Source organism: Thermobia domestica, chromosome 16 (assembly GCF_964235325.1).
Source record: "Thermobia domestica chromosome 16, izTheDome1.hap1.1, whole genome shotgun sequence".
Taxonomy (NCBI): Eukaryota; Metazoa; Arthropoda; class Insecta; order Zygentoma; family Lepismatidae; genus Thermobia; species Thermobia domestica.
In genome coordinates, this window is record NC_137469.1 from 10442728 (window position 1) to 10463465 (window position 20738).

Consider the following 20738-nt stretch of genomic DNA (forward strand, 5'->3'; position numbering starts at 1 on the left):
CATTCGCCAAATACTCGAAAAAACATTGGGAATACAATACCCCGGTACATCAACTATTTATTGATTTTAGAAAGGCGTACGACTCGGTTAGGAGAGAAATATTATACAACGTTATTACAGAACTTGGAATACCGAGAAAGCTAATTAGATTAATTAAGATATGTTTAAATGAATCTCAAAGTAAAGTCCGGGTAGGAAAATTTTTGTCCACGAGCTTTCATGTCGAGAATGGCCTGAAAAAAGGAGATGCGTTGTCCTCATTATTATTTAACTTCGTTCTAGAATACGCTATAAGGAAAATCAAAGATAGCAACCAGGGCCTAGAGTTGAACGGTATTCACCAGGTTATGGCATATGCTGATGATGTAAATTTAATAGAGGATGATAGGAGAACAATAGAAAGAAATGCAGAGATGTTATTAAACGCTTGCAGGGACATGGGTTTAGAAGTAAATGCAGAGAAAACTAAATACATGGAAGTGCGTCGGGACCGTAATACGGCAAATTGTGGCTGCGTTAAAATATTAAATAATACTTTTCATAAAGTGGATACTTTCAAATATTTAGGATCGATATTAACAGAGGAAAATCATATTTACGAAGAAATTAAATGCCGACTAAAAGCAGGGAATTCGTGTTACTATTCGGTTCAAAATCTCTTGTCGTCGCGAATTCTGTCGAGGAATTTGAAGCTTAAAATATATAAAACGATAATCATACCTGTTGTTCTGTATGGTTGCGAAACATGGTTGCTTACTCTGAGGGAAGAACATAGACTGAAAGTATTTGAGAACAAGATGCTGAGACGAATATTCGGACCCAAGAGGAACGGGAATGGGGAATGGCGGAAACTTCATAACGAGGAACTACATAATTTATATGGTCTACCCAACATTGTTAGGGTCGTCAAGTCTAGGAGGCTTAGGTGGGCGGGACATGTAGCTAGAATGGAAGAAAGTAGAAACGCTTTCAAAGTCTTGACTGGAAGACCAATCGGAAAACGACCATTAAGAAGACCTAGGCGCAGATGGGAGGACAATATTAAGTTGGATCTCGTAGAGGTTGGAATACAAAGTAGAAACTGGATGCAGTTAGCTAAGGATAGAAGTCAGTGGAATGCTTTTGTGAACGCGGCATTGAACCTCCGTATTCCATAGGCGATAGAGTTAGTTAGTTATATCAGTCTGATACATGGAACAGGAAATCGAAGATGAGTTAATTTGTAAATAAGTGCGATGTGCCATACCTTGTCAAATGCTTTCTCGAGGTCAAATAATACAAGACATGATGGTGTGACCGAGTTATAGTGTTGTGTAACCATTGTGGTTAAACGAAGTAGTTGATCGTTGATCGAATAAACTGGGCGAAATCCTGCTTGGTGTATGGGAAGTATCTGGCGTCTTTCTATGTATGCATGCAGACGTCTTACTAGAATACGTTCTAGGATTTTACTAAAAGTAGACGTTAAGGGCGGTAGGATGATAAGTTGGCAGGAGATTTCTTTGGTTTTGGAAACATTAACGTTTTAGAAGTTTTCCAGCTGAAAGGAAAATAGCCAGTGCGTAGAATGAAAGTAAAAATCGTCACTAACAAAGTAAGCAATATAAGCGGGCTTTCTTTTATATGGCGATAGGTTATTGTATCAAAGCCAGGTGCACTATTCCTTTTGTTACGAACAACTGTACTGATATCTTGAACTGTGATTCGCTCTGTTGGAGGTTCATTTTGCAGAAGAGTATGACGGACATGAGGTTGTAATGAAGGAGAAGATGGATTGACAGTGTCAGCTAGATGTCTATATGAATATGTGGGACTGAGTGGTGTGAAGATGTCTTGGAGGAAATCAGCAAAAGCGTGAGGTTTGGCGGAATCTGTTTATATCGGTAAGTCACCATTTAATAATGTATATGCTGTTTTAGTATGTTTTCCGCAAAGAGCATTAAAACGTTTCCAGTACTTGCTAGGATGAGTTACGTCAGAGAGAGAATTACATGTTTCAACCCAACATCGTAGCTTGTAAGCAGAGATGTAATTCTTGACCATCCTCTGAAGTTGCCGGTGACGACGGAGTGATTATGGATTTTTTGTACGTTGATAGTCGAGAGCGAGTGATAAATGTGAGATATTCTGGTGGAAATGTTGGTCGGTAAGGCGTTGATGTAGTTACTGGTATGTAAAGTGAACTAGCTTCTTGGATTGAAGTTGTGATGGTATGGATGTCATGATACAGTTCGTCCTCTGATGTAGGAGGTTGCAAAGGCTCTACTGCTGCCGAGAGATATGTTCTGTATTGTTCCAAGTTGGCTTTATCGAAACGAACGCTAGTTCTCTGAAATTCTGGAGAGGAAGACGTAGGAAGAGTACTGAGTTACAATTTGATCGGAACATGGTCACTTCCTAATGGATCGAGGACATCAATATGGATTTGTGAAACGAGATTAGCAGAAGTAATGACATCTGGTGTGCTTTCTGATACAGGCCTAGTGGGTTTTGGAAGATCATGAATGAGTTGTGACAGCCTGTGAGTTGTGACAAAGGTTTGAAAGGTAGGTCTGTCTCTTTGTGATCTGCTGTGCACGTTGAAGTCCGTCATAATTATGAATCTCTTATAATTATCGGAAATGTGTTGCACGAATGCAGTAGGTAGCGGCTTTCCAGGTCTGATATAAACAGTAGCAACAGTTATGGCTATATTACGGGAATATAAAGTAATTATAAGATATTCAGGGAGATCTGGCAGCCTACAAAAGTGTCGACGTGATGGGATACGTGGAGAAAATCCCACGACTGTTCCTCCATTTACACGCCTCCTAGGAAGGGTGCTATCTTGTCGAATTAGTTTTTATCCAGAAAAGTGAAAAATCATAGAAGGAGTGAGAACGGTTTCGTTAAGGATAAACACTGCAGCTCTTTTCTCGAGTAACAGCGCTTCGAATAAAGCTTTATTCTGACAAATGGATCTAATATTGAGAAATATAAAGACTCTATCTATGATGAGTAATTTAGACAGTAGTTTCCAAAGGTGCTGTATGAAAATATAAATTTTGACCAGAATAAGTAGCATGAAATGTAACAGAATATTTCTTTGGCTGCGTAGGTGATTTATTTTAAGACATGCGAGCGATGAAATGGTTGAACATTTTGAAGAGTAAGCGTTAGAAAAGCAAGCATATTGCGCACTGTTATAGAAGAGTCCAGTGATTGTGGAACGTCTGCAAGAATAGTTATATATACGTAGTGGTGCCACGTACTCAGGGTGAGCCTCGATTGTGGCAGATTTGCCCTTGCTCTTGTAATTATATATCGGATGTTCGTGGCAAGTGTAACAATTCGGTTTTTGTTGTAGATTTGGACATGTACGAGTGGAGTGTTCACCAGAATAGTAGCCGCAAACAGTGGTATTTGGGCATGTTGCGGTAGAGTGTTTGATTATTTGTCTGGCATTTCTCGCATCGAAGTGATAGTGGTGCTGGTGACCGTGAAGGTTCGACTCTGTGTCCTCTGTTATAAATATATGCCCCATTAGTCAGAAGAGAATCAATGGTGGTTTGAGAAGGAGTTGGTACTCGAACAATGTACGTGGGGCCTGCAGCGTTTCTAATCCGTATAACCTTCTGAAGTGTGTGTCCTTCGTAGGTAAGTTTCTCCTGAATCTCTTCATCGCTATAAGAAGGATCAACACCGCGAATCATCATGGAAAGGAGGGGAGGACGGCGAGGTGGTGGTATTTGCTTGCCTTGAGATGCAATAAGGTTAGTTAAGTTTAGCATCTTTGCCGACGGTATCTATAGGTACTTTATTCTTTATAGTGCTAAGCAAGTTTACATCTTCTGTTTTGAAAATGAAACCGTTCCTAGTCTTGCTATTTCTTTGAGTGAAGCACGAGGAAGGTACTTGCACAGTTGCAGAGCAACTTGTTTCTAAGTCGAGAAACGTAAATCGAAATTGGTCAACAGAAACGAGTAAATTGATTGAGATAAAGAACGAGGTAAAGCTGAGGCCGCAGTAGAATCTGTTTCCATGTCCGTAGTGTTGTCCAGTCTATCTGGTGTAGTGTGTGCTTGCTTTGCAGATAGTGAAAATTGCAAGCGGTTAGAATAAATTTGTTTGGTTGAAGACCGGGAAGCCACAGAGGTAATATAGCTTTGAGATGAGCTTCAGTTACGGCCAGAAGTGGTTTGTGACTGCATCTTGCGTTTTTCCACCTTAGTGGAGCAACCAGGAGGCCCAGGGATGATACTTGGTAAAGTGTGTCTGTTGATTGTGCGTTTGCCATGATCAATGCCATTGTCCGCCATAGTGAAAACAGCCTGGTGGGGTAAGCCCGAATATGAAATGAGTGATGATAATCCAAAAGTATAAGATACCTCCGAAAGCGTAAACTTCCGTCAATCCTCTAAATAACGTATGTCTGGGATGCTCACAGATGTGTATGCTACACCTGATCCTCGCTACCAGATTAACAGTTATAAGAGAGGCTGGGTTGAGCTCAAAGATGGCTGCGTGGCTACGTGGTAGAGTGAGAAGAACATGAGATTCAAATGAAGAATCCAGGGTTCGATTCCCATTCGAGTCAAACTTTTATTTTTGTTTTTTGCTTCAACTAATAAAGTAGACATTTGTAACTATAAGTTAAATATTAATTTACCATATGTTTATAATGTATTAAAACAACAGAAATTTTCAAGCACTTGTAAAAATCTTTCAATGTTCCACGTTAACTAACAAGAAAATTTAATCTATTCCGTAAATATACTGATAGTCTATCACTAGTTATATTATGGTTACGACAATCGTTGTGTAATAAATGTTCTTGACGCTTTTTGTCTACATCTGTTGACAGTGTGCGAATTACAAGGGGAGTGAGGAGAAAATCTCCTTTGGTTATAACAACATCCAGTGTTAGCAAATGGATTTCCCCCTCAACTTCTTTGTAATTCGCACACTGTTAGCAGATGTAGACACGAAGCTTCAAGAACATTTTTACACAACGACTGCGGTAACAATAATATTTACGGAAGAGATTAAATTTTGTTCCTAGTTAACATGGAATATTGAAAGATTTCACAATTGATTGAAAATTTTTATTGTATTAATACATTATAAATATATGGTGAATTAATATTTTACTTTTATTTGAAGTTGCAAATTTTTACTTTATTGCTTGAAGCAAAAAACAAAAATAAAAGTTTGACTCGAATGGGAATCGAACCCGGGATTTTTGCATTTGAGTCTCATGTTCCTCTCACTCTGTCATGCACTCACTTGGTAAATTTGCGCGTCTTACGATATTTGAGGCGAGTCGAAAACCTCAAGACGGTTTTTCTCGGTTATTTTTGGCCATTGCGCTTTCCCAGTTTGTAAAAGTAACTCTTTATATGTGCACTATCACCTCGCAAAAAATGGCCAAGAAGTTCACTTACCAAAGTCTGCCTTCTTCTTGTAAGTGATAAGGTAGAAATCAAGTAGTCAAACCTCATTATCATGTAATCCAGCTTAAGAAGCAATTATACACAACATAAACAGCCTAAGTTTCAGATTGACAAACTGTCGGCACAAGGAAAACTAAAAATATATATGCTTTTTTAAAAGAAAAAAACTTATCGAACAATGCTAATTCTATTAGAAAATTTACTTTTCTTATGTCCACTTTTGAACTTACTGAACCAAGGAGCCTAACCTCTCTTCTGTCTGTTAATGTGCTAGCTAGGACCAAGTGTTGCATACGCATATGTGAGCACAGCACACATAAAACACTTAGAGGGTTGACGGAAATTCTCACTTTCGGAGGGCAAACTTGCTTTTTGAATCTCATTCATAATCTTTTCATTCATTTTCACATTCAATTGGGCTTCGGTCCTAGGATACTTCATTGCGATGGAGGACTCTGGCAATACTAACGGACAATCGATTCTCGGTCGACATACAGGATTACCAGTTTTTCTTTCTACAAATTCAAATACTTCGCGTGTTCAAACAACATTCACCGGAACTACCAGTCGCACTCGACACTTTTCCTGGGGAAGTCAACCAGTAGCGAGCACATCTAAAGAGAGACGTCCATCCACTTAGTCAGTCCAGTCTGCAAAGAGATTTCGCGGTGGATCACAATCATCAAACGTCCAACCATTGGACACTGGATCACCACCTTCAGAATCATCCGAACCTCTCAACATGACTCCAGATCCCATATGAAATTTTTACGCACATACAAAGATGATCTTTCTCCAGATCATTAAATACGTTCCACGTGCAAATGCAGAACAAATAGTCCATACTAGAAATGGACACATTATAAAATCAAAAGATCTAAATTTTGGAACCTATTTATTTAATAAGGCACTTTATGAAATTTTCAGGAAAAACGCAAAATTAACAAAAAGGTCTGATTCTAGGCCTAAACAACCACCATCACCCAAGAATTTGCCAGTGTTATTTGCTGTTATTCGTTTTGTTCTTCCAGAGTTTACGGACGACGAAGTGCGCGAAGAGCTTATTCAAGAGGGCATTAACATTGACAAATGAATACGCATTAAAAACAATAATGGACCAACATATATGACTCCTGTTTTGCCCGAAAACCAGCAGGCTATCGATCATCTTCTGGCACACGGTACACCTATTTATAAGAAAATTCATAGGGTAGAGCCTTCTAAAACTCCTGGGCCAGTGCCTCTTCAGTGCGAGAGATGTCAGGCCTACAACTCTTATTTCACAAATAGCGGTCCAAATCAACCGCGATGCAGATATTTTGGGAACCAACATGAAACCAGGTTGTGCCAAAATCAACAACAGCCTCCAAAATGTTCTATATGTGATGAGATGCACCCGACATACAGCTACCACTGCAAGGCAAAGCCGCCGGTAGAACCCACTCATCCAGAGTTTACTGCATCCATTTGAAGTTCTGATAAAACTCCACCTCCAGCTCAATCTATTCTGCATCCACTCAGTATCGAAGATTTTCTTCGTTACTTGACTATAGTGCTCCAGAACGTCCTGCCATTTCAACGCGATCATATACTTCGCACCATAACTGCCACTGCAAAATCTTTCTTTAACATCAATATGCAAGGTATATATTCAAGACAGTATGTTCACTTTCAAATTGCGACTATTGAAACCGTCGTTTAAAGCCATATCCTTGCTGATCCTAGTTATGAATTTATTAATATTAGATCTTTCCAGCAACACAAACTTCTCTTAGAACATGTCTTACTGGAAGAACAAATTGATATTTTTGCTCTCAATGAAACTGCACTCAAACCTAATGTCACAGCTCGCATCAAGAGTTATCTCCTTCACCGAGGTGATTATAGAGGACCAGCCGCCAGAGCTCAAGATGGAGTTGCAGTAGGTTTTTCACCAAAACAAAATTCCGACAATATCATCCACAGGCTTTTGACAATCATCCAAAACATCTTCTGTTGTCCGTTTATTATCCCTCCATTGTTCTCAACGTTGCTACAATCTATATTCGGCCGAGACACATCATTTGATTTTTCAATTATATTGCCCAGAATTTTCGGTATATCATCATTATGGTTGATATCAATATTCACAGTGGCAACGACCGAGAGAAACAACAATTTATCAACTACGTAACTCAACAGCTACATTTACATATCCATGCCTTACCTAGTCATACCAGACCAAGTAGTCAAACAACACCAGATATTGTAAATACGTCACTCAATCTGGTCGGCGATTGTAATGCCCAGGTACTTGACACAATAGGCAGCGACCACTGCCCAGTAAAACTAACGATCAATAAGGTCCGTTACTGCAACAATACTCCGGTGTTCCTTACCGTCAAACGTTATGATAAAGCATATTAGAATACGTATAGGACAACCATTGAAAAGATATTACTGATCTTACAACACCAAATACTGAATCTGAATTGTATAACACTGTCTCACGACTTACACATACCTTAATCTCTAATGCTGAAGCATCTATTCCTAAGGACAAAATTTGTCCCTATAAACCAAAGTTACCGCCTTACTATCCGGCCATTGTAGAACGTGCACTGCAGCACATTCGAGAATACCATCGTACTGGAAACGAGGCACATATTCATTGCTATAGACAATGGCAACGAGCAATGAAAAACGTTTATATCATTGCATATAAACGGAGACACTGGATTAGTGCTTGCAATAATTTGCTAGACGAAGCACATCCTACCCGCTACTGGAAGAAATTTCATCAATTAACGGGAAAGAATACTGTTACAACATATCCGCTCCATCTCAATAGTGTTCCACTACTTTCAGACACAGACAAAGCAAATGCTTTTGCAGATCAACTTCAAGCGGTATTCACTCCAACTGAGTCTCCATGCCAGAGCGAAAATGTTGACATTTCCAGTGTACCTACTCTACAGCCCTCTGTAACACATCAATTCGACTTAGATCATCCTCTTACCAGACCAACTCCAGGAATAGATGACATCTCTTATAGGGTGCTGAAAGAATCCCCGCCTCTCTTTACTTCTTTATTAATATCTATTTATAATTTCATTCTCAGCACTGGATATTATCCGTTACATTGGAAAGTCTCAAAGGTCTGTATGTTTCATAAACCGAACAAGCCCATTCATGATGTTAGTTCTTACAGGCCCACTCAGTTAACTTCTGTCTTCAGTAAGCTATTTGAAAAAATCCTCGTCAACAGACTACATATTCATCTTAAAGAACACGATCAAGCAGGTTTTAGGCCTGCCTTTTCTAATAGAGATCAACTGCTACGTCTCACCACTGTTCTCACCAATCAATACAGTAAAGCTTTTCCATCATGTTTAGTCCTTATGGACTTAGAAAAAGCTTTTGATAAAGTATGGCAGTATGGCTAGCTGCGGAAACTACAGTCACAACGATTACACACTTGCTACATTCGTCTCATTTACTCCCTTTTAAGTAATCGAATAGCGTATGTTTCAATAGGAAATATCCTATCTAAACCTATTTTTCCGTACACAGGCGTACCTCAGAGATCTGCACTTAGTTCATTATTATATATCTTATATGCCTCAGATATGCCTCGACCACTGCCTAATGTCTACATTTTCCAATATGATGACGACACAGCATTTTTATCGCTTGGGAAAACTATATTTCAGATCAGCAGAAGCCTACAGCTGACATTCGACAATTTTCTGATCTGGTGCAGGAAGTGGAAATTAACTGTCAATTGAGAGAAAACGCAAGCTCTTGTATTTCTTCCACCTAAACGTAGAATTAAAGTACGCCGAAATCTTGTTAATCTTACTATATCAGTTAACGGGCATTATCTTCGACCAAGCGCCTCTGCTATGTATCGAGGTGTGGTATTCGGTACCAAACTCACCTGGAAACCTCATTTTTAAAAACTGGCGCAAAAAGTATCCACTAGATGAAATCTTCTACGCCGCCTTACTGGTACAACTTGGGGACTAAGTGCAGATGTCTTACTAAAGACATACCAAGTTTTTCTCCGACCTCTTCTCACTTTTGGCCACATTGCCTGGTGTCACGCTTCACCTAAACTCTAAGAGAAGTTAGCAGTTATGGAACGCCATGTTATTCGCCCGGCATACCGGATTCGCTTGCCATATCCAAATTACATGACCTACGAACACATATTCCTTCCAGCCATTTTCGATCATCTTGCTACACTCTGGACAAGATACATTCAATTACGCATTACAAATAATCATGCACTCTATCTGGACACTTTAAGACTTGATGCTCTTACGGATGCTCCACCTGGATACCAGCACTCACCGCTCAACATACTTACCACCAGTGGCGTATTTACGATTTTGTTTCGGGAGGGGCTTTGCTAACTTTCGGGGGGGCTTTGCCTGAAAATGTGAAAATTCTGCAAGATATTTCATTTACTTTACTATACTAAATAAGATTTCGGGGGGGGGGGGCTTAAGCCCGGAAGCCACCCCCCTAAATACGCCACTGCTTACCACACTCTATGTTAAGACAACAAATTTGGAAGCCGCAGAGAGAGCAATATTTGATATTTATGTCATCAGACATCATATACTACATATTTTTCCTTTTTTAGCACATGTTCTTCACTCATCACTAACATTGGGCACTCATCACTAACATTGGTCTGCTTATATATATCAAGATATCATATACGTAGTTAAATTCATCCTTTAATAATATTATATTTGTATATTTGCACCATTAGTATGATATCTTGAGCTACATTTCATATTGTTTTGTTTTCCAAGACTAGTTTTACGTAGATTTTTTTCTTTTCTCAATTTGTTGTTGTTTTACATTGCACTTAGACCATCTTTTGTACCTGTATTAGCCCCACCATGTATTAAAACCTATGCCAAAGAAAGTGCGTATCTCTCTAATGGCTAGAGTTAGTTTCTTTGATATGAAGTATAATGAAATAAACAAGTGTAGATGATTGAAAATTTCCAAAACCTAATCCCTTACCTAAAGAAAGAAACGTAAAAAAATCCACTAATACATCTTAAACTATTTAATTTTTAGAGAAACAAAATCTTGTAATGGTTTTGTAAAGAACTTAGCTGTAGCTTATAAAGGAAAATATTTTGTTATATAAAATCTCTACTTTACATTACAATTTCTTTTCTTTTGGAGTTTTGTGTGATAAATAACTTTTTTCTCATCAGAACTGCAGCTGACAGAATGTATCCCCTAAATTTTAAAAAGTTCCATTTTCTCGACATCTCAGGATTGAAATTCGTTCTTGCTATATGAGCTCCCTCTTGACGAAGTGGGCAGCACAAAAACCTTTGGTAAAGGTGACACGAGTTCGAATCCCACATTAGGTTGTAAGGTTATGAATCATATAGTCTCCGGTCAAGGGGACGCTCGTTCCTGATTTTACTTCACAAAAAATACAGAAGAAGCTGTTATTTTAAACGACCATTTGACATACCGAACATTACTGCTGTCCTCACATAGCCTATACCACCTTAAAACCAATGAAAACGCTAGCTTTAATTCCTTGGGGGAGGAGCAAGCGGGGGCAGAGACATTTTACGGGGCAGCTATTATTTCCTGCTTCTTAAGTGACTTTATTAGTGATACCGTGTCTTCTTTGACTTTTCGATTGGGTGTTTTCATACACTACACTGCATAGTGCTTGAGTAAGAAAACCGTGGAATGTCAGTAGCACATCAGTTCACGAAGCACTTTTTAAGATTCCTTGTTATGTTAAGTATTTTGTTTGATCTTTCATCATCATATAATTCTTAGTTGAATTATGGAGAAGTTTGCGAAGAACACTTTCGAATAACATACTCCACCCTGATGAGGATACCAGTGTCCCAACTTCGTGTGGTCAAAAGAGGATCCACATTTATTTCAAGTAGTACCACAATAGCCTATACAAGGCGACACACGGCAAGTTTTTAAAACCCGGATCCAGTGAAGATGTAAGTACAGAAACTAGGGATGAAACTGTACTTAACAGTGGACATGATAATGATAACTGCCATTAAGTAATTTTCAAACATTCGTGTAATCTGTGAAGACAGGGTGCCTAAGATTTAAATATATCATTTCATAACTTCAAGTGGCTTCATATTATTCTTACTAGGTCTGGTGATGGTATTTATTTTTTATTTATTTATTTTTACTCCCATTGTTATATTTTCCCAAAATTGGCCAAAACAGGCAGCAAGCTTTTACATCAGTTAGGAATTAAAAACTGGAATCATGTACGTCAAAAGCCTAAACCCATGAAATGTCTGGGTTCCATGCTCGACTAATACTCACAAATGAAATAACTTTCTTCAGACAAAGCAGAATTTCACAATATTGCCTCTACATGATTAAATTTTGTTCCTAGTTATGGAACATGAAACATTGAAAGAGTTTACAAGTGATTGAAAATTTCTATTGTTTTAATACAGTATAAACACATGGTGAATTAATAATTTATTTATAGTTACAAATGGCTACCTTATTATTCAAGAAAAACGAAAATAGAGTTTGACTTGAACGGGAATCGAACTCGAGACCCTTTGCGCTTGAGTTTCAAGTTCTTCTCAGTCTGCCACGCCGTCACTTGATAAATTTGTACGTCTCACAATATATGCGGCGAGCAGAAAACTTTAAGACGGTTTCTCTCGGTTATTTTTGGCCATTGCGCCCTCCCAGTTTGTAATATTAACTCTTTAAATGTGCATTAACACCTCGGAAAAATTGGCCCCGAAGTTCACTTACCAAAGTCCGCCTTCTCCATGTAAGGCAAACTAAGGAGCCTATTTCACAATGATTTGCGTCAACACCAAATTACGCAAGAACTTGTACTATTTTCTTTAGAAATAAATCAAACTTGTTTACGTTAATCTAAGATAAACTAACCGTGTCATTCCATAGTGATTTGCGTCAACGTCTAATTACTCAAAAAATTGTACTGTTATTTTACAAAGGAATCAACTTGTTTCCGTTGATCTATGATAAACTAATAGGATCATTCCATAATGATTTGCGTCAACGATAAATTACGTAAGAACTTCTATGGTTATTTTACAAAGCAATCAACTATAGAGCGTCTCACCCTTAGATTGCAGTACAGGAGTAAATGGCAATGATTTTCCTTATGCGCATTGTTGCAAAACTTAGCCTGAATTTTAGAAATAGTTTTTTTACTAGATATGGATAGATTATTGTAGAACATTGTATTCTCTATCAAATAATCTGTTTTTCCCATATCAAGAAGAATTTTCAAGTATTAAAATAAATTGAAACAGTGAAATCTTACTAATGCAAATTCTAACGTCGCGTTAACTATATCACGTCATAAGTTCGGAACTATAAGGGATAGAAAGTTAAACTTAGACAGGTATTAACACCACATTTTGTGTCAATGTTGGAAAAGTTTGCATTCAAGAAACTTTTCAAATTTTAAAATAAAAAATAAAATATAAGAGAAAGTGCGTACACTATTGTAATGCAATATGTAAAAAGTTGACTAGTGAGAAACTTTTTTTATTTTTCAGGTTACATGGGGATGCAAAGCGAGAAAAATGTTGAGAAGTGATAGAAGTTATTTTTTAAAAAAAATTGCAGGTCGATATCTTTCTTTATTTAGGTTTTATGACTTTTAATGTTAAGAGTCAACTTTCCAAAGCGAGCGCATCTGACCAGAAGAAAGGCAGTGACAAATCTTGCCAACGTTATTTTCCTTATGATGTTTGTTTTAAAGTCACTGATACAGAGTTTCTTGCTATACCGATGAGTATTCACTGTTGATGCTATGCGAGCACGAATCTACTGCTTAACAGAAGCACGATCGTAAATTCGAATCCTGGACCACACCTACGAGAAACATTGCATCAACTCCACTCAACTTATGTTTCACTTAGCTTGATCGTTTCCCTTTATATATAAGACTAACATTCAGACGTATAGTTTCTGTTTTCTTCCTTTGTAACAGTTTCATTAAATAGAAAAAAAAAAGAAAAAAAATGATAGTCGGTTAAAATTGGTAAACAACGCCATTGAGTTTATAACGGGAATTACGGGTACTAGAAGCTGAAGGTTGTGCGCGGGTATAGAGTAGGCTCATAATTACGACAACGATCGAGAACTGGACACAGTCAAATACTCGTAAATTCAAGTGCTATAGAAATTGATTTTAGTGGAAAATTCTCAAGATATATGCAGTTTATAGTGACAATGTGAAACAAAAATTATTCTTAAATTGTTATAAGCTCTAACTAATATATTCTGAAAGTTGAAAAAAAAAGTTTATCGATCGATAAGTTAATGTGTTTGGTTGCCGGAATAGATCAAAGATTCTAAAGAAGACTATTTTGGCTACTTCATTCAAATAATTAATTCATCTAGGTTATTGAAACGACAACCTTAAATTTACGAGTGTGTGTTCCATTTTGTGAGTGGCTTAAACATATTTGTCTCATTGAAGCTTCGAGTGGCAAAGTTATACTTAAATTTTCACATTTATAGGTGTTACTGTAATGTTCAAGAAATTTTGTCCCATTCGAGTGTGTTTAACACCCAATTAATAGTTTTTGAAGTGGGTCTAGTGTTTCATATTTTGTTTTTTGGAATGATAACGTTAAATACATTGCACAAGAAATAAAATTCGCTATGGAAGTAATGATTTCTAGAGCCAGCAATTTTGGTAAGTGTTGAATTTAATGTTCAAAATACTTAGTCTCATGATTATTCCAGAGATTAGTCGTTTTGATGTAAAACCTAATTTTTTTTGTTATTTTGTTTATTTAAAAATCAGTCAATTTAAATTCCTTGATTTTCATTACTAATTTTGAAATTACATTATTTCATATTTGGAGTATAGTGACTCAGATTTAAATGTTTATTCTTCATATTTAAAATCAATTATGTGTATGTACTCAAACAGTACATGTCCAATGGCGTTAGTCTTTGTGGGGAAAACTTAACTTCACTCAGGCTACGTTAAACAAAATCGTTGTCGTAATTATTTATAGGTGTGTGCACTGTACAAGTTGCTGTTATCTTTAGTTGTGTACACTGTATATTACTATAATATATTTCGATCGTTCTTACCTTCTTTCTAAATTCTTATTTAATCAGCACAGTTAAAATATTGTTGATAATTCATGAGGCTAAGTTGACGTATGAAAGTCGAGTACATTAACGAAAGCCATAGCCGTTCGTCGTAGACCGGTTTTAGAGTATATAGTTGCTTGGCTTTTCTGCAACTGTTGTTTATAATGGAGTCCGAGCATTCAGAATTATCTTATCCAGGTCAGTTAATATTGAATGGTTTTTCTAATGGTTCGCATGGAATTTTTGTGCAGAGGAATATGGATACTTCTAATTCACAGGTAGACGAACAGTCTCTATCGTCTTTTGGCGATATGTTTAGTCCTCTCTTACAAACAGAACGTGATGATACCAGTTGTTTACTTAGCAGCGATAGCGATACGGGGCAGGTGTTTGTTGATAGTGTGTGTGTGAACACAGACCCCAAGGCTGTTCACGGAAGTTCTTTAGATTGCGTTGCTGATAACAACCCATTCAGTGTCGCGTGTGAATCAGCTGTTTTGAAGGCGAAAGAAGAAAACGAAAGTGTTCGTTCTTTTGCTTTTAAACCAGAAAGAATTGTGCCTGGTGATTCACGAGTAGTACATTCATTTATGCCTTTTAATACAAATTTTGATAAAGTAACTGTAGACATTGCTGCGGACAGCTTTACTAATTTATGTAAACAAATACCTATTTGTGATGGTCAGGATGACAGTATATTATTTCAGTTTTTGTTGTCAGTTTATAAAATAGCTAAATTAAACATCTTTCCTAAAGAAAGTATTCTTATGGCAGCTATAGGGAAGGCCGTAGGTAACTTCCATAGCGAATTGTTGAAATTTTTACTTTCTCACATGATTGGTTAAAAATTGCCTCGTTCTTATTTAACAAGATAGTGACCCCTATAGGCCGTAAATTCATTCTCGATTCATTTGTGAATTGCTTGCAAAGGCCATATGAGAATGCAGTGGAATTCGTCAACAAGGTCGTGGATAGTTATACAATTTGTTATGGACATTTAAATGACAGTGCAGTAAAAGACATTTTAATGGCCGGACTAAATCCCGAAGTTGTTTATAAGGTTTTTGGTTATTCCTACCCGAACTCTCTTGCGGAATTAATAGACATGGTCAAGCAATTTGAACTCCATCAAAAGAATGTACGTATTTATTCGGCATTAGTGCAAAGTGAGACTGCTAATAAATGTTTAAAGAGTAAACCTTATAAATCTACTCTAAAGTGTTATGAGTGTAGTGGCCCTCATCCAGTTGCAAAATGTGAGATTCGTAAACAACAGATATTAAATAAGAAACTTTTATCTCAACAGCATAGTAAGCAATTTACTCAATATACTACGGAAAAGTCAGCACAGAAAAACTTTGTTAAAAATGATAAACAATCAGTGAGTAAAGGAATGGCAGTGGGTGAACAGGGCTCACCTTCTGGTGATAGTGGGCAGAGAACCTTGGTTCGTTCTCGGAATGGTGAAGATAATAAGATTATGGGAAATTAAAGATTACGTAACCTCTTGCGTGCAATGTCAGAAAAGTAAAAGTAATAATGAAAAGGTTATGGGTCAATTAAGTTCAACGTATGAAACATTTGTAAATAGTAATTGGGCGTGTGATGTAATAGGACCAATGGTGAATTCAAGTTCTGGACGCTATTGTTTGATAGTGGTGGATTCTTTTTCTAAATTTATGTATCTAGAATCGTTTCGGACCTTATCTAGCCAGGTACTTATAAATAAATTATATAAATTAATGTGCAGACACGGATTTCCCCACGCTTTAAGTCATGATAACCATAGTGTATTTGTCTCAGCTAGATTTCAGGATTTTCTATTTAGTAACGGGATCAGAGATATTCGAATCTCCCCTTACCACAGTGCTAGCAATTTAAGTGAAAGATATATAAGATCGGTGAAAGACAGTTTGAAATCATATTTTGCTACAAAGCAACAGTTGTGGGATAAAGGGATACATGAGATTGAATTCTCATTAAATTCTGCAATTCATACGGAACTTAAACATAGTCCAATGGACATAGTGTATACTTACAACGTGTGTGATCCATTAGATATACGTTGGAATATTGATTGTACAGATATTAGAAAGAGGAATACTGACATTTGGAAAAACGCTTTACATAACATGGAGTTAGCTTGGCAGCGTAGAAAGAGACTTTATGATAAGAATAGAGTTGGAACTTCTTATAGCGTTGGGGATAAGATTCTTATTAAGTCACAATTTCAGTCCTCGATAGCTGATAAAGTTACAAAAAGCTTATGCTATAGGTGGCTGGGACCATACGTCATAGTCAAGTTCTTAAATTCAAATTGTGTTCAGGTCAAAGCAGTCGAAGATGATAATGATATTAGGAAAGTGCACGTTTCTATGACAAAAAAGTTTAGGGAGCCAAGGTTAAATTAAGGCATTTTGATCGGATAGAAGTTTATAGTATAACAGTTTTGTCTTTCACTTGTGATGGAGCATAGTGAATTTCCATTAATCATTGTATATTTCATTTTTGGCTTTGTTATTCATTGTATGATAGTGGATAGTATGATTGTTTTTTTTTTTGTTTGTTTGTTTTCTAATATGATTTTATAATTCCAGGCCTGGAAAATACTTTTGTAAAAGGGGTGTTGATCCCTTCCAGAAAGAGCTATTGTAAGTCTACTGGTTAGACATCGCTCAAGTCAAATGGTTTTTATTGTGGATGGATCTGATTGAAAGGAATGGCATGAATTGGAAGATTGGATGTTCTTTTCACATTGTCATTTACTGTGGTAATTCATATTGTTCCATTACGATTGTATCCATGATTATTTGAATTTTGTAAAGGAGAGAAGTAAGTGTTTAGAATTTGATATTTTGCTATGCATATTATATTACAATAATATTTGGTTAGTAAGTTATATTTAAATTATTTGTATGTTCGATATTAATTTATTCATTATTTTTTATTTCTATTAGAGGTTTGTTTATGAATGTATTTAGTACTTGGAACTTTGACTGTAGACTATTTTCGACATTTTGACTTGGGACTTGTAGTTGGTATTTAGTTGAATTATTGGGCTTTATTTTTGATTTTATTGTTTTTGTAGTCGGTGTATGGGTATAGATAATTATATTAAATTTTGTTTTCGACATTGGACTTCAATATATACATTCATAATTAGGGAAAAAAATATGAATATTTTTTTTGCTATACTGGTGAGTGTGTGTAACAGTATCATTAAATAGAAAAAAAAGAAAAAAAATGATAGTCGGTTAAAATTGGTAAACAACGCCATTGAGTTTATAACGGGAATTACGAGTACTAGAAGCTGAAGGTTGTGCGCGGGTATAGAGTAGGCTCATAATTACGACAACGATCGAGAACTGGACACAGTCAAATACTCGTAAATTCAAGTGCTATAGAAATTGATTTTAGTGGAAAATTCTCAAGATATATGCAGTTTATAGTGACAATGTGAAACAAAAATTATTCTTAAATTGTTATAAGCTCTAACTAATATATTCTGAAAGTTGAAAAAAAAAGTTTATCGATCGATAAGTTAATGTGTTTGGTTGCCGGAATAGATCAAAGATTCTAAAGAAGACTATTTTGGCTACTTCATTCAAATAATTAATTCATCTAGGTTATTGAAACGAAACCTTAAATTTACGAGTGTGTGTTCCATTTTGTGAGTGGCTTAAACATATTTGTCTCATTGAAGCTTCGAGTGGCATAGTTATACTTAAATTTTCACATTTATAGGTGTTACTGTAATGTTCAAGAAATTTTGTCCTATTCGAGTGTGTTTAACACCCAATTAATAGTTTTTGAAGTGGGTCTAGTGTTCCATATTTAGTTTTTTGGAATGATAACGTTAAATACATTGCACAAGAAATAAAATTCGCTATGGAAGTAATGATTTCTAGAGCCAGCAATTTTGGTAAGTGTTGAATTTAATGTTCAAAATACTTAGTCTCATGGTTATTCCAGAGATTAGTCGTTTTGATGTAAAACCTAATTTTTTTGCTATTTTGTTTATTAAAAAATCAGTCAATTTAAATTCCTTGATTTTCATTACTAATTTTGAAATTACATTATTTCATATTTGGAGTATAGTGACTCAGATTTAAATGTTTATTCTTCATATTTAAAATCAATTATGTGTATGTACTCAAACAGTACATGTCCAATGGCGTTAGTCTTTGTGGGGAAAACTTAACTTCACTCAGGCTACGTTACACCTTCCAAGAAAGACAAATTTCAATCGCGGGTGAATAGTAAGTAGTGAACACGAATCAGGATAGTAATTCAGTAAGCAATAACATAAATCACAAAAATGCAGTTAGCTCTCAAAGAAAACCAACTGTATCTTCAGAAGATCAATATCTATGGAAGAGTAAAAACCAGGCCAATATCTGTTAATAATAAAACTCCTCACTCATTGGCGATGAAAAGTTATTAGCTTTTGTAATTGATTCGTTTACAGTTCGCACGTCATCTCTAATGTCCTTTCGAATGAAGAAATTTTTCACAGTAAAAGTTGGTTTCGTTTGTAATTCAATTTTTCTTATTTACTGTGTATACGCAGATGAAAATGAAGAAGAAAAAAAGCGTTCATAACAAATAATTCCATGAGCTCACAAAACAGAATGAAAAGGCTCTTTGTTCTTTTCCCCTTATGTTTCTTTAGGAAGCATGAAAGAAACAAAATATATTTTCGGAGGGTTTGATTATTCTGTATGGTTTTGTTTCATCGCCCTTGTATCTGTACCTTGTTGGCTGTTACTAAACGTGATTTAAAGTCACAACTTGTGCATTTGTTTAGAACAGATATAATAGGGTATCTTTTAACTCTTCTTCTGTTTCCAGTTTGATAATGCGTGTCTGAGGTGTCAGAAGTGAGTATAGAAACCAGGGCGATTCAGTTCTATTCACCATTACATTTGTAGATTGTTGAAATATTTAAAATATTTGATGTGTGGTGTGCAATGTTGTATTTACTGTATTGTTCGTCATGGAGAGTGAAGTGCGGAAAAGACGTTCAATTGGTAGGCTGCATGGGAGAGAGGGTCAAGCAGTGCCGAAAGTGTTTAAGTGGAAGCAGTGAAAGTGATTAAAAGGTATTTAGGTTGCGTCTTTTCTCCTTTTATTTTATATTTACAAATCTTTCGTTAATATTCACAAATGCATTTATAATTTCTTGTAACAAAAGAAACACTGACCAAAGCTTCAAACCCACTGTATTTTCAACTATAATATGTAACGGTTTCGGATATCTAACATATCCTTTCTCAGACACTACAGAACATAAATGCAAATACAGACATAGTCATTATTATGAACAATTTTCTTTTTAAAGTTTTTTAACAGACATATATATAGTCATTGTTATAAAAAGGTTTAATTTCTATTTGCTGAGGCATTTAGCCAATCCCTTAAGTCTCCGTGTTCACTTTCCAAGCAATCACCTTCCGCCATTTTTGGTTTTTATAAGGGCTTTTTATATTTTCTTCTTGTCTACGCTATCCAAACTTCTTTGCCATAATTCATTAATAGGTAGGCCCCTGTCCAGTTCATCAATTTATCTCTTCCTACTATAGTGCAATGGTTCATTTAGACCTCCTGGTATTTGTTAAATGTCATACTGTTGTTCCGTGGATAAAATCTGATCTAAACCATTGGAAGTGGGCAGGAGCCGTCTTCACAGTATACTTAACGATGTAACTTTTATTTGACAAACGGAATTGGATTTGCGGATATTTTGCGTTTTCGCAATACAGACGAATGAGCGTTTTCGTACGTCATATTTTCTCGACACGTATCACTATCACACTATTCCAGTTTTCACTCTAATCCAACTTCAGTGGCAGTATTTTACCCATTGCTATTCCTTAATTTGCCGCACAATTGTTACAGTAAATTTCTGTGTGAAACTGTTTTATCTGTCATTTATTTCAATCAGGGGCGGATTCAGGACGGACTTCTGGGGGGTGTCTGCTACCCTTAGAGCTACTTCTAAGAGCTCCAAGCTCTGGCATGGATTTTATTTATATATAAAATAATAAAGTTCCCTATTGTGGGGGACGATCACGCGATCGCCCCCCCCCTGGATCCGCCCCTAGTTTTAATCATATGTTTTCTATTCGTTTCATATGTTCTTTTGATTTCATATTGCTCTTATCGAAATTTTATTGCAACGATATA

At 36.3% G+C, this 20738-nt stretch overlaps 1 protein-coding gene across 1 annotated transcript; it reads left to right on the forward strand.

Annotated features, from left to right (window-relative positions):
- Positions 1–16102: 16102 nt before the first annotated feature.
- LOC145672408 (uncharacterized) lies at positions 16103–16963 on the forward strand. The gene has a single exon (XM_081741561.1). The coding sequence runs from the start codon at positions 16103–16105 to the stop codon at positions 16961–16963; it is 861 nt and encodes a 286-aa protein (XP_081597687.1).
- Positions 16964–20738: the final 3775 nt, after the last annotated feature.